The sequence below is a fragment of the Xiphophorus maculatus genome, chromosome 4 (assembly GCF_002775205.1).
Source record: "Xiphophorus maculatus strain JP 163 A chromosome 4, X_maculatus-5.0-male, whole genome shotgun sequence".
Classification (NCBI taxonomy): domain Eukaryota; kingdom Metazoa; phylum Chordata; class Actinopteri; order Cyprinodontiformes; family Poeciliidae; genus Xiphophorus; species Xiphophorus maculatus.
The window spans coordinates 6,791,867-6,806,000 of NC_036446.1; the positions used below are offsets into that span (position 1 = coordinate 6,791,867).

The 14,134-nt window shown below is 37.4% G+C and overlaps 1 protein-coding gene and 1 pseudogene across 2 annotated transcripts; both read left to right on the forward strand.

The window, feature by feature from the left end:
• The first annotated feature begins 473 nt into the window (after positions 1–473).
• LOC111608335 lies at positions 474–3,865 on the forward strand (annotated as a pseudogene).
• Positions 3,866–8,258: 4,393 nt separating this feature from the next.
• Positions 8,259–12,886, forward strand: LOC102224680 (UDP-glucuronosyltransferase 2B31-like). Of its 2 annotated transcripts, none has more exons than XM_023332708.1 (3): positions 8,259–8,374; positions 8,475–8,593; positions 11,227–12,886. In XM_023332708.1, the coding sequence occupies exons 2-3, from the start codon at positions 8,528–8,530 to the stop codon at positions 12,829–12,831; spliced, it is 1,671 nt and encodes a 556-aa protein (XP_023188476.1). In that variant the 5' UTR covers positions 8,259–8,374; positions 8,475–8,527; the 3' UTR covers positions 12,832–12,886. The 2 variants fall into 2 exon arrangements, with proteins under 2 accessions (XP_023188476.1, XP_023188477.1); XM_023332709.1 differs by having other exon boundaries at positions 8,261–8,352; positions 8,544–8,593.
• Positions 12,887–14,134: the final 1,248 nt, after the last annotated feature.

Here is a 14,134-nt window from a genome sequence, read left to right on the forward strand (position 1 = left end):
AAATGTCTAATTTACACATTTTCGAACCTGGTAAAGGACAGACACAGGGTGTACTTTCTTTTTACCATGTGTAGGACCATGAGAAACAGATTTGCCACACCAACCAAAGTGTGCTCTGATGATTTAATGCATTCCAATTTAGTATACAACAAAAAAGGAATGGGGCTATGTGACTGAATTGGAGTAATTTAGGACAAGGGTATTCTGGAAAATCTAATTTATGCACACAAATGTATACTTATCAATTACTTTTATTCTGTACTGAATGTAACCAACATTGAGCTATTTAGAGAGATTTTTTTTTTATGCTGATAAGATTTTTTTTTTTTAATTTGCACAGTTTGGCTGAATCAAAGCGTGTCGTGTTGTTAGTCAATAACTATGCCAAACACGGTCTCTAATTGCGGCATTCCTTTTCTCAGACACTAGGTGTCGCTATGGAGAAAATATTTTTTTCTCAACAGGAGGCTCTGTACAGTTACGCGACTTCCTATAAAGTTTCACCTTACTTGCTTTCTTTTCATTGCTTTTGCACACTTCCTGCCACCATTCTTGGATTGAACAACGATTTTAAACAAGATTTCTCCCCAAAACTTAACGATTTTCGTCAGTTTCACATTCCTAAAAATCACCGCATAGTTTTTGTTAGTCAGTCTGTTTTTACTGTTCTCACACACAGGTTATTACTTTATAGAACCATTTGAAAGGCGTGACTGGACTAAAGGTGTGTTCCGTATGGGGATTGTCCTGTAGCACTCTGAAACAGCTTTCACGTAAGTCTGGACTAAGAAGACTAACTGTAAGTAGCTATCTTGATATCTAACTATCTATTCAAATCTCCTCAGTGATTTTACTCAGGCAAATGTTACTGAACATTTTTGCACATGTAAAGTTACACTTGTACATCAAGGAGCTAAGCATGTCACAATTAGTCCCTGCAGTGTTAAATACAGTTCTGTCAAGACGTGTTTTCACATTTGGTAGCTTGCTGTAGATATTCTAAATAAACTGTTGCACTGTACTTCAGATTAGGCGCAGCCCTCAATAATATCCGATGGGAAAGTTATCCAAAGCCACATTCAGTTGTAGGTTATATAGAGAACGAACTTTAGATAATTTAGTTTAGAAGAGCCATGTTTGTGTAACTCTGGTAAAAGTACCTATAGTGGCAAGCTTAAGGGTGTCAAAAACAAACAACTCTAGCAACTCAAGCAGTCTTTCAACAAAATTAAATCTGGGAGTGGAATCAAGCCCAGATTAACTGTGTTCAAGTTCATGTACCAGTGAGAGTTGCTGAATGATAATCTTAGAGACCAGGATAACTACAAGCAATGTACCAGATTTTTAACTAATGGAGGTTGTATCCTATGAGTTTCATGAAAATTGGATGACATGCAAAAAGAAAAACAAAACAACAACTTTCCTCTGTCTTTCTTTTATTTTGGCATTTAGTCTTTCTTGAGATTTTCCTTTTCATTAACCTCTTGTTTGTATTTTTCTCCCCAACTGAATGTTAAAGAAGAGTAAACTTTTTGAATGTTGATCATCTGGTGTAGAGCAGACATAGCAATTCAGAAAACAAAATCACACAAAGTGTCAAACGTGGTAGCAATAATTTGATGGTCTGGCGCTGTTTATTTGTTTGTTTGTTTTTTTACTTTAGACTCTGAAAAGCTTGCTGCAGTTATTGAAATCATGACTTCTGCTTTCTAAGAAGATCCTTAAGCTTCAGTACACTCATCCAGCAGGACATGAATCACACCACACCAGCAAGTTCACTCTTGTCTGGCTCAAAAAGAGGAAGATTTTGGTGCTGCTTATTTAAAGTCCAGACTTGTATTCACTTGCAACAGTTTGTTGCAAACAGGCCAGTTCACTAAAGTAATGTAGTTAAATTAAAACAAGTTAGCAAAGTGGGACAACGTCGTTCCAAAGCAGCATAAAAATTCAAGGAGGCAAATACTTATTCATTCGCATGAGCGAAGACTCACATTTCCTCTAACACCTTTCAGTCAGCAAATAGTTTGCATATTTTATGTTGACACAAAAAAATAAACTATTAGAATTTTACAGTTTATGCATATTAATGTGTACCTTTTGCAGTATTATTTTATTCCAGTCAAGAGATTATTAGAATTAGGGAATGCTGACCTGTTGTGTTAATTTCTGTTTTATATTATTAAAACTATATATGGAATGACTTTTTTTTTATTTCAGATGAAGACAGTCTGTTGCTGCACTGTGTTGCTCCTGCTCGTTCTGATTCCCACCTGCTGTCATGGTGGCAACATCTTGGTCTTTCCTACTGAAGGAAGCCACTGGATAAACATGGAAATTCTTCTTAAAGCTCTACACTCCAGGGGACACAATGTAACTATTGCACGAGCTAGCAAAACCTGGTACATCAAGGATAATCCCTTATATTACAATACTTTCATAGTTCCAGTGGAAAAGGGCTTGGTAGATGGAGATTTTTTGAAAAAAGTATTTTCTGAGTTTCTAAAACTTGAACGGGGGACTTTACCTCTCGCCAGTTTTCTCCGAATGACAATAGGCATGCTCGATAAAATTGTTGATGTTCACAATTCTGTGAGCTCATTTGTCCCAGCTCTGCTGGATAATGTGGAGTTGATGAGGAAATTAAATGAGACCAAGTTTGATCTGGTTCTTACTGATCCATGCTGGGGTAATGGGGCAATTTTGGCCAAATACATGAATCTCCCTTTAGTTTATAATGTTCGCTGGTTAATGCCTGAAGAAGCTCATTTTGCCATTGCTCCCTCACCATTATCCTACATCCCTATGACAGGATCTGGCCTCACTGATAAAATGACTTTTTTTCAGAGAGTTAAAAACATAATTTTTTATCTAATGACTGCCATTCAAAGCACGTTTGCATCTAAGTTTGTATACCAGCCACTTTGTGAAAAGTACCTTGGACCTGATTGTGATTTTAATCAGATACAGAATGATGCAGACATTTGGCTCATGAGAACCGATTTTGTCTTTGATTACCCATGTCCCACAATGCCTAATGTTGTGTACATGGGAGGGTTCCATTGTAAACCTGCAGAACCACTTCCTGATGACATGGAGGAGTTTGTGCAGAGTTCTGGAGAGCATGGAGTCATTATCATGTCCCTCTCAACTTTTGTTAATGAACTTCCAGAGGACCTTGCAGATGGCATTGCAGCAGGTTTTGCGAAGTTGCCACAAAAAGTCATCTGGAGCTATAGAGGACCCAAACCATCCACTCTGGGTAACAACACTTTGCAAGTTGACTGGATGCCACAAAAAGACCTTTTAGGACATCCTAAGGTAAAGCTATTTGTGGCTCATGGAGGAACAAATGGAGTCCAGGAGGCCTTGTGCCATGGAGTCCCAGTAGTGGGTTTTCCTCTGGTTTTTGACCAGTATGACAATCTGCTGCGCTTGCAAGAGAAAGGAGGAGCTAAAATTCTTACATTGAGGGCAGTGGACACAGATGATGGCTTTCTGAAAGCTATGCAGGAAGTTCTGAATGAACCGTCCTACAGGCAGAACATGCAGAGACTCTCCAGGCTGCACAGAGATCAGCCAATGAAGCCAATCGATACTGCCCTCTTCTGGATAGAATACGTCATTAGGCACAAAGGTGCTGCTCATCTGAAAGCTCAGTCTAACCGAATGCCTTGGTATGTTTACCACTCTGTAGATGTAGTCCTGTTCCTGACAGGAGCAGTGATGCTCACGCTTTTAGCTACAGTCATGTTTATCAGGTGTTTATGGAAATCTGTGTGCAGACGTAAAGTAAAACTTGAGTAACATTTATATGCTTTGTGTGTAAAGATATTGCCTGTAAATAAAAGCATGTTTATTGATCAAAGCAATTGTTTTCTTAATTTAGAGGAATATTTTGCACTTTGTTACTCAAAGTAGGGTACTGTTTCAGAAGATTTTAAACAAATAAATAGATGTTTGTCTTTTAATTGAGATAGTAAATTAATACATTTTTATAATGATATTTAATCTGTCCCACTCTTCTGTTTGAGTAGCAGAATATTAATATATATTGCAGGAAGACAGAATTAAAAGATGTAATTCTTAGAAATCAGAAGTTGTATCTGGGAATGACATACCAAACTTCACAATGTCCCATTTACAAACTCTCGGATTAAATTACTTAAATCAGTAACTTTGCTAACTCGGTTTTTAGGATATTCTTATAAGGCACTTTTGTCAGATTGAAAGAACCAGTTAGAATAATAATTGTTAGGCAGGTTGTAGTCATACTTTCTACTATAAGTGTTATGTTTTCAGTAGCTGTCATTGAAAATAATCACAATGATGAAAATGAAGACATTGCAACATCAGTCTGTGTAATCTTTCTAATTTGTTTCACTTAGTAAATAGAGTTGCAGAAATAAATTAGTCTTCAACAAGGTTGTGTCCTTATCTTGCATTCATTTTTTGAAATGGAAGAATGTCTGAGGACCTTTAGTGTTAGTGATAATGTTGCATTCATTTTATAACATTGTAGTGGTAATTGCCAATACCATGTTAATTCTGTATATAAATACCAAGTGACTGGAGAAGCTATTAAATGTGTTGTTTTGAAATGATGAAAATAGACACATTGAATAATCTGCACCTACATTTGCTCTGTCAATGAATAAGCTTATTATCTTCCTTGCACATGTGATCAATATTAAGTAGCATTCACTGGAGTAAAGAGCATGAGCTCTTCACCTCTGCATTCTATGAAGATATACTCTTTGTGCTTGTAACTGTAGACTGAAATCCAGGATGAACTTAATATTTGTGGTTTGGACAAGTAATATGCTCATTAAGTTAATAACAGTAAAAAAAAAGACACGATTTATTGATGTATTGCCACAGAAAGTCATTTTTATAGCTACAGGTCACCAAATTGTTCACTCTACATAACATTTTACTAGCTGACTGGATTTCACAAAAATACTTTTTAGGATATCCAAAGATAAAACTATCTGTGGATCACGGAGAAAAACTGGGAGTATAAGAAGTCTGAATAGTGAATTTACCCTTCAATTAATTTGGCAATTGGCTCTGGTCACATGCCAGAGGAGGACCTAACTATCTTACAATGAACATACTGTACAATGATGACAATGTCCAAATATCTGTAAAAGTCTTCAATAAACAGTCCTACCAGGTGAACATACAGATTTTCCAGACTGCACAGAGATTAAACGATGAAGCCAATCAATACCGCCATCTGCTGGGCAAAGTTCGTTACAATTCACAAATGTACTCCTCTCCTTAAAGCTCAGTCCCACATGGTCTCTTGATTCATTTACGCTCTATATTCTTATTCCTCGTCCAGACAGGAGCATTACTGCTCCTGCTTCTAGCTACAGTCATGTTTATTCCATCTCTGTCTAGACGTAAAGTAAAATGTCAGTAATGATTCAAGAGATGTCCCCTATTTAACATTTCTAGAGCTCCTGTCCATCATGCACACATTTTTAGTTTTAGCATCAATTCAGTTAATTTTTACGTCTTTGAATGAGTGTAGAAGTAAATGGTAATGGACATTATTTTCCTCTTCTTTATCGAAAACATTTTCATTATTCTTGCTGACAAAAAAAACCAAACAAAAAAACATTTCAATCATTTAAGAATGAAGACCTAGTAAAAATTCATCCAATCCTCAATATGTCTTAAAAATAAGAAATATATGAGCAGGATTAGTTAAAATAGTCTGTATTATAATTGATTACATTATTTGAACTAGAATGTGACCAATAAAACTCTCAAACTTTGTGCTTTAGGAATGTGCTAAAACAATCAGACAATATTTATTTGTGAATGTGTTCTACCATCATTAGCAGTTGGCTTATTACTATGTAAACTGATATAAAGATTTTTCCACATCTTGTTATGTTATGTGAAGAATGGTGGTGGCAGCATAAAAGTGAAGCACTGAATATTTTCGGACGCAATGTAGCTGAGCTATATATTCAAATGCAGAATTTAATTTGTATTACAATGTTTTTGTCTACTTTTTGCTTAAAACATGTTTGCCATGAGATTATGTCTCCATGAAACTGACTACATTTGTATTTAGAAAAGCTCTAAATAATTTTGGCAGTAATGCTGATAGATAGGAAAACCACAAGAGATATTCACGAATGAAAAAAAAGGAAAGTAACTGCTCTGTGAACAAAAATAAGGTGTCAGATTTCTGATGTACTGCATCATGACGCACCCACCATTTGTTATTTTTACCAGAGTCTGTTGACAAAGTTCATATGCATGTTAAAGACTCTGCTGTGGTGAGATTGCTTCATAGAAAGGGTATCAACAGCAGGCCGTCCAATAAATCAGACTGGCTACTGAGAGGTTTGACACCAGACTATTCTGAAGATTGGTCATGCTTTGAATATATCTTGTTTTTACTTGTAACAATTACTAAACCACATAACCAGTCAAACAAGTGGTAACTCATGGGTTGTCAGGTAATAAGGGTATGTAGTTAAAGAATGAAGGTGTGAAACGCTTTGTCTTTGAGCTGCAGACAGTCAGCTATTATTATGCTTGGTCAACGTAAAATTATAAATTCTTCTTGGTTTACACCATAGACTGAGGGAGCTGAGAGTGTAATATTTTGGAGTAATATTTTTGGCCACAAATTTATAATGTTAGAATGCCTCAGTGTTTGCACACTATCTTATCTTCTTTCATCTTTTCATGGTTACTTTCAGCAAGATTGCAATTATATTTCCTGTTTGTTTCGCAAAACTTTGTCTTGCACAGCTGCCTTCACTCAGGCTGTTAAGAAGTCTAGAAATGGTGGAGTGCAGTGTTTAAAAAAACTGAATAACCACAAAGTGCAAAACACTATCTTGCAAGATCTAAGCTTAACTTGAGAAAATTTTTGGTATTGTTCTCTCTGTATAAGCAAAATACGTCCAGTCTGTTAATTAGTGGGTTGGCTACACTTACATTAATAATAATGACAGTGGGTGGAGGATAGAATATGTTAAATTTGATAGATTTTAAGTAAATGAATAATTTAGCAGTTTTAAACTACCACATTTTGGAACATTGTTTACAAAAAATGTAACAAGGACTGAAGATCTTATTAACAACCAATATTACATAGACAAAACTCATTATGTATGTGCCTCAATGCAATGCATAAATGAAAATAAATTACAGTTTAAAAGTAAAACAGATTCATTGCACACCGAGTGATATTTCAAACATGACCCTGTGTTACTTTTGACTATCAGGATTCATAATTAAAGAATTCCCAAAAGTGTGTCAGAAAATGTTAGTATTATATACAACCACTTAAAAAAATGAATACTTGATTTACAACTGATAGTGTATGGAAACTCTTAATGCCCATGCCCCACATATGGTTTGTTAACATTATAAAATCCTGTCTATTTGCATAAATTCATCAGGGTGCCCAATTTTGAGCAGATTCCAAATCCAGCTGAAAAATGAAATCATCATCTCCAACCTCCTCCAACTTATCATACTTGGATATAGCAGTTTGAGAACAGCCAGCTTCTTTAGCAATAGCCTATTGTTGCCTACCCCAGTTATGCAGGTGTAAGCAACAGTCTGCTCTAACCTTGTTGTCAGCAGTCCTCCTCATGACTGTGTAGCCAATATCATAACATTTATGTAAAAAAAATAATTCAGTTCTTATGTTCAAATATTCTAAGAAACTTAACATGGGATTTTTATGAAGTGCAAGTCATGATCAGTAAAACAGAAATCGACACCTCAAGTATATCTTGCTGTGTAATGTATCTGAGATACACAGATAAGGTCTTGAATGCATTTTCAGCTTAAATTAAAAAAAGAAAAAACAACAGGAAACTTTTTAGATGTGCTAAAGGAGCCTGGTGAATGTAACATAATGTGCTTTCTCTATTCTGTTTGTGCTTGAACATGTTTTTCTTCAGATTATTGTTATTGTGAGTAGTGTTAAAAACAGAAAGCTTTTGACAGGGAAAAAACTCCAACATTTATTCAGAAACACTAATTTTCAACGACAACCTGACCCACTTTACACACATTCTTTTTACATTTCATTAGGCAGGGCTCTTAGTGTAGCTGACCACATAAAGTACAGTTAAGTCACTTAGTGGGGCTTGGTTTAGTATGACTCACGTTGGTACAATAAACATAAGAGGTGGAGTTTCATTATTTAGGGTGTGTCTAGGCCTGTGTGGGTGTCATGTTTTATAGTGGGCTTGAATAATGCCTGCCTCTTACAAATGAGTCTGAGTCTAAATAGGTCATTTTTGAATTCAGGGGGACAGCATGGCATTTTTGCATTGTTTTCCAGTCTGTCATTATAAGAGATACTGAGTGAGTTCTGTTCATTTTTCAGGTATTTTGCATATCTGTTGGCGATGTTCTGTTTTATTAAGTGCTATCAAAATTATCAGTGTAGGTTTACCTACTGCCTTGTGGTTTTCCTGTTTGAAAAGGCAGGAACTTTATTCTCAGATCAGCCACAGGAAGCAGTTTTTTTCAGACTTGAATGTTGCAATTCACAGCACCGACTCATGTGAAGACTGAAGCAGCATTGCAAGAGATTCAACAGCAGGTTTGTATCTTTTCTTGAATTACATGTCTTTAGTATGAAAGAATAGGCACCTCAGTGTGTTTTTCTGCTTTGCATTTTGCAGAACATTTATGGTGAGTGTTTTGACTGTTTCTATGCAAAACAATTCTTTTCTGACTACTAAACATCGGCAGCTGTTCTTTCTTGGATCTCTCACTCAGGGGTGTCTTTCATGTGACATGCTGTGTAGTGTTAGTGGAAGAACATTCCTGTCATGCTGCATGAATACTGAGTACTGAGTGCTGGGTAATAACAAGATGAAAAAGCACAGTCCCAGTGCTCTGCCGTGACTAATATTTCCAGGAAAAACAGGATTCTCTCAACATACAGTTAATGAGTATGGGGTAACAGTGGCAGGGAATTGTTATGTTAATGTTTCTCTGGCTTCAGCTCTTCACAGCTTGTATAGTCTTGTTCAGTTCTTACATCAAGCTCTTCTGGCTGATGTCGAAAAAACTTTATTTTACCCAAATCATAACTAGCTTATGTATTTGTTATTTTAAGTGGATAATTAACTTTAAAATTCTGTAACAAAAACACCCCTCTGAGTCATATCCACAAAGCATCTGGAAATCTTTCATAGGAATCACTTTTTACCTTTTGTTTATGAAACATCAGGGATCTTGGATTAAACAAAGTAAACAATCCGCAGTTGAGGGGTTGAGTTTACAAGCAGAGTGAACAGTTAAAGCGTCTCTGTCTGTTTTAGAGCGTGTAACACCTCTGACTTAAAATGTGTCGAGAGAGTGGTGAGGACAGCAAAGAGAGCCATCGAAACTTCACTTCCTTCCAACCTTGCCCTCTGGCAAAACGTACAGCAGCTTCAAATGCAAAACAACCAGATTCCATAACAGCTGCCTACCTTAAGGCATAACACTGCTCAACTCCCACTCACATTTTTTATTGTACATATTTATATTTATACTTTCTTCCTTCCTACTTATTTTTATGTTTTAATTTGGAGCTTTGCAACAAAATTTACAAATGTACATTCTGGATGTGCAGTTGAATAACAGTAAAGTAATTTGAAAGCACCAAGTTTAGCAAATCAAAAAGATGCTTTATGTAACCAATAACTCTGCAGACTTTTTCTTTCCTTTGTGGTCAAGAAGGATGGTGTCTGTATTTTAACTTCCCCTTCTAGCTTCACATTTATATCTTCCTTATATCTTCTACCGTTGACAGAATTAAGCTAGTTATGGTGTCCTTTGACTAACATTTTGGAACATTTGTCCATGCTTGTTAGACAAGTTCAACCCTCAAGGATTTATTTTGTGGAAATAAGCAAAAGCTGCATGATTCTCCCAATACAAATTATTCTGCTCACAAACTTTTTTCAGACCTAATGTCTGTGGTCATCAAAGTAACAATTCTGGTCCGAACGAAGAAGAAATTGCAACCTGAATAAGGTCAGAATATTAGTGCTTTGAATGACCTTTTTCATCACCAGGGGTCCTTGGCCACTGCGGTCAATTACAGGCTCCATTCTTGTAACAGAGCGTTTTTAAATCCCTTGATAGGGTGACAGTTTACTAAGTGTTCTAACTACCATCATCTCACTGCATAAATCAGCATATAAATATCTTGTTTATGAATTTGGGCTCTGGAGACTTTGCTGTCACTACTTTTGTCTCGCATGGCCATCGTATTAAGCACTGATGCCTTAGTTTGGCAATTCAGATGAAACGTTATCACTCTTGGAGCATTTCAGCCACCTTGGGTTTACTTTTTTCATTTATACATTTTAAAATATTTCTTCTGTTTTGACATGGAAATGAATACAACTATTGTGAGATAAAAGGTTGAACACAGTTGAAAATAAAATGTTGTGTACATTTATAATGTATGTCCTTGAAACTTGAATTTAGTTTGGTTTTAGTTTTCATTCAGAGGTTTCGTAGAACAACAATACAAGGAACTGTGTCTAGTACTTTGCACATGATGTCACTAACGGAAAGACAAATGCTATTCCATACCCAGTCCATGGCTAAACTGGTTTTTATAGGTCAGACATGTATATTTACATTGGCTGTTGTTTTTCTTGGCTCAGAACTCTTACAGAATTCAATATAGACAGGTCACATTGCTCTAATTGTAACCTGTTTGTGGTGGTAGGTGAGCATACATGCCAATGTAAGTGAATTTGTGTAAGTGAGTTTTTCACCTGGAGGTGCCCAGCTGTTAGAGTGGTGAGAAAGATAGAAAACCTGCAACACTCAGCACCCAAGAGCAGCAAAGGACAGGTGGACACGACTCCTCAAGGTCACAACAGCCCCAGGCAGACACAAACAAGAGCAGCCATATGCCCCAAACAGACAAAGGTCATCAGTGAAGCAAAGGAGCAAAAAGGTACAGGGTGACATACAGATCAGCAAAACACAGCCATCTCCCACCACATATGCCAAGCTCTTGCAGGGCTCTTGGCACCAAACAAAACTAGTTTTCCTCAGAGAGGCTCCATGTGCTATGTACATGTGAGTGCTGACAGTGGGCACTTCCTCCTACAAATAAAGAGACGATTCAGACAGCGAAATTTAACTGCAGGGTGATTGAGCTCATATATCCTGAAATACCAACAGTAATGTGATTATATTTCTTTTTCGCTTTCCTTTCAGATTGGGCCAGTTTCGGAAGATTTTAGGATGTCTTGGCCACTGGCTATCGTCTTCTTCTTTTTCTATGCCATCAGTTCACTTGCGTCTGCTGGAAAGGTTCTGGTTTTCCCACATGATGGCAGCCACTGGGTGAACATGAAGGTGCTGGTGGAGGAACTGCATTCACGGGGGCATTCTGTGACTGTCATTCGGGCTGCAGACAGCTGGTACATCAGTGAGACGGCTTCACAATATGAAACCATCACAGTGGATGTCAACTCTGGTGGTAATGAAGATTTCTACCGTCTCTTTGTGTCCGAGGTCATTAGAATTAAAAGAAGCAATGGGTCAGCATGGACCCGTTTCGCTTTAGACATGGAGTTGAAAAACAAGTTCTTTGAATTACACAGAAAGATCTGCGAGGTGATTGTGCACATATTTGAAAGTAAAGAGTTAATGAAGATCCTCCAGGAAGCCAAGTATGACATAGTTTTGACTGACCCTGCAAATGGAGGAGGTGTGTTTTTGGCTCACTACCTTGGCCTACCGATAGTGTTCAACACTCGCTGGACTGTTCACGGTGAAGCACATTTTGCTGTTGCACCTTCTCCTCTTTCCTATGTCCCACTTCCACCATCAGAGCTTACGGATCAAATGACATTCTTTGAAAGGGTGAAAAACATGATTTTCTACCACATGAGGATGCATCTGTACAAGCAGGTGGTCGCACCACATTACTCTCCTTTAGCTAAGCGCTACTTTGGCCCAGATGTGGACTACTTTTCTCTGTTCCAAGCTGCAGATCTGTGGCTCATGAGAGTGGACTTTGTGTTTGAGTTCCCTCGTCCCACCATGCCAAATGTTGTCTATATGGGAGGGTTCCAGTGTAAACCTGCAAGACCACTTCCTGAACTCCTGGAGAAGTTTGTGCAAAGTTCTGGAGAGCACGGAGTTATCATCATGTCTCTGGGGACTTTAATTGGAGAGCTTCCAAATGACCTGGCAGATGAAATTGCTGCTGGTTTTGCTAACTTACCCCAGAAAGTTATCTGGAGGTATAAGGGTGCCAAACCTCCCTCTTTAGGAAACAATACTTTAATCATAGACTGGATGCCTCAGAACGACCTCCTAGGCCATCCAAAAATCAAACTTTTTGTAAGTCATGGAGGAACAAATGGAATTTATGAGGCCATCTATCATGGGGTTCCAATGGTGGGCATTCCCTTTGTGTTCGATCAAGCCGACAATCTCTCCAGACTCAGAGCTAAAGGAGTTGCAAAGATTTTGGATGTGTCTGACATAAATGAGAAAAAATTTCAGAAAACTATTCAGGAAGTCTTGGATGAGCCATCTTACAGGATGAACATGCAGAGACTCTCCCGACTACACAGAGATCAGCAGATAAGGCCACTGGATCGAGCCATCTTCTGGATTGAGTTTGTCATGAGGCACAAAGGTGCTGCTCACCTCAGAACAGAGTCTTACAGGTTGCCCTGGTATACCTATTACTCTGTAGATGTCATTTTATTTTTAATAGCAATTTTTGCACTAATGTTTTTAGTTTTTTCTTGGTTATTGTGGCACTGCTTCAAATTATGTTGTAAAAGAAAAGTGAAATCTGACTGACTGGGGCACCGATCACATATAACATTATGTCAACTCACTGTTGGTTCTACTGGGTCCTTTTAGGCTGTCATATGAAACAGACCTAGTGAGCTTTTAAGATAAGTCAACTTAAGTCTCACCACTAAACCTAAATAATACCTGTAAATGTATTATGAATAATTTCCTTCCCTCAAGGATAGAGTGATGTTACATCAGTCTAAGTTTGTAGAAATATAAATAAATCTTCACGGCGCCGGAATGCTAATGCTTTGCTTTACTTTATTGTAGCAATAAAAAAACTCAAACTGAAAATATTCATATTTGTAGAATGCAACAGTTTATTAGATTATATTAAATCCATAAACCTTAACAAGAATCTCTTCTTCAATTTTTCAGCGGAGCAAAATCTGGCACTGTAACAGATTTCCTCATTTATCTAGAACCTCACTGTAATGTCATCATTTTACTACAAATATGCGATTTATTATTTATAATATTTTCAAAGAACTCATAGAAAAGTGTTAGAATACACATTGCATTGCAGTTTGTTGCCACAGGCACAAACCACTCAGGATGTGGATGTGGTATTTTCTGATGGCTGTGGTCTCTTTCAGCAGAATAATGTGTCCTGCAACAGATCATGTGATTCAGGAAGGGTCAAAGGAGCAACACAATGAGTTTGTGATTTTGACTTGGTCTCCAAAGTTACAAGGTCCAAGCTAAATGTGCATGATTGAATTGGGACAAATCTAAAACGCTGAGACAGCACAATGCACCTTACAGCTGGTAACTGCTTTGTGCTAGACATCACAAAACACCTTCAGGTGTTCAAAGTATTAGGCATTTGGTCATAATATTATGCCTGATTAGTGTATGCACTCTTTCACTCAAAGTCTCTTACATGCTGTTGTACTCTTTGCATTGAGTAATGTGCAGTTATGTTTTCTAGCTTGGCTGTCTGACTCAATACGTTTAAGCTGTTGCACAAAATTTATATTTCAAAATGACTGGAGGCTTTTTTAAAAATAAACTGTGGCATTGAATTTACTGCTGAAATACTCTGGTTCAAAGAATTTGCTGATGTCTTCAATATCCAGTAGGTGGTGCTATTCATCAGCCCATCTGTTTTCTAAACCTTCTTCATACTGTTTATAGTTGTACTTGAACCAAAGGACAGCTTAGTGGCCAGATAATGTAACATGCAGTTCTTTTGAGTGTACAGCTGGAATCTGGGAAAAGTGCACTCATACATGAGGGAAACACCCAAAGTTTACACAAAAAGGCTCCCAAGCAATTTGCTCTCCAACGTCCCTGTAACCACTAG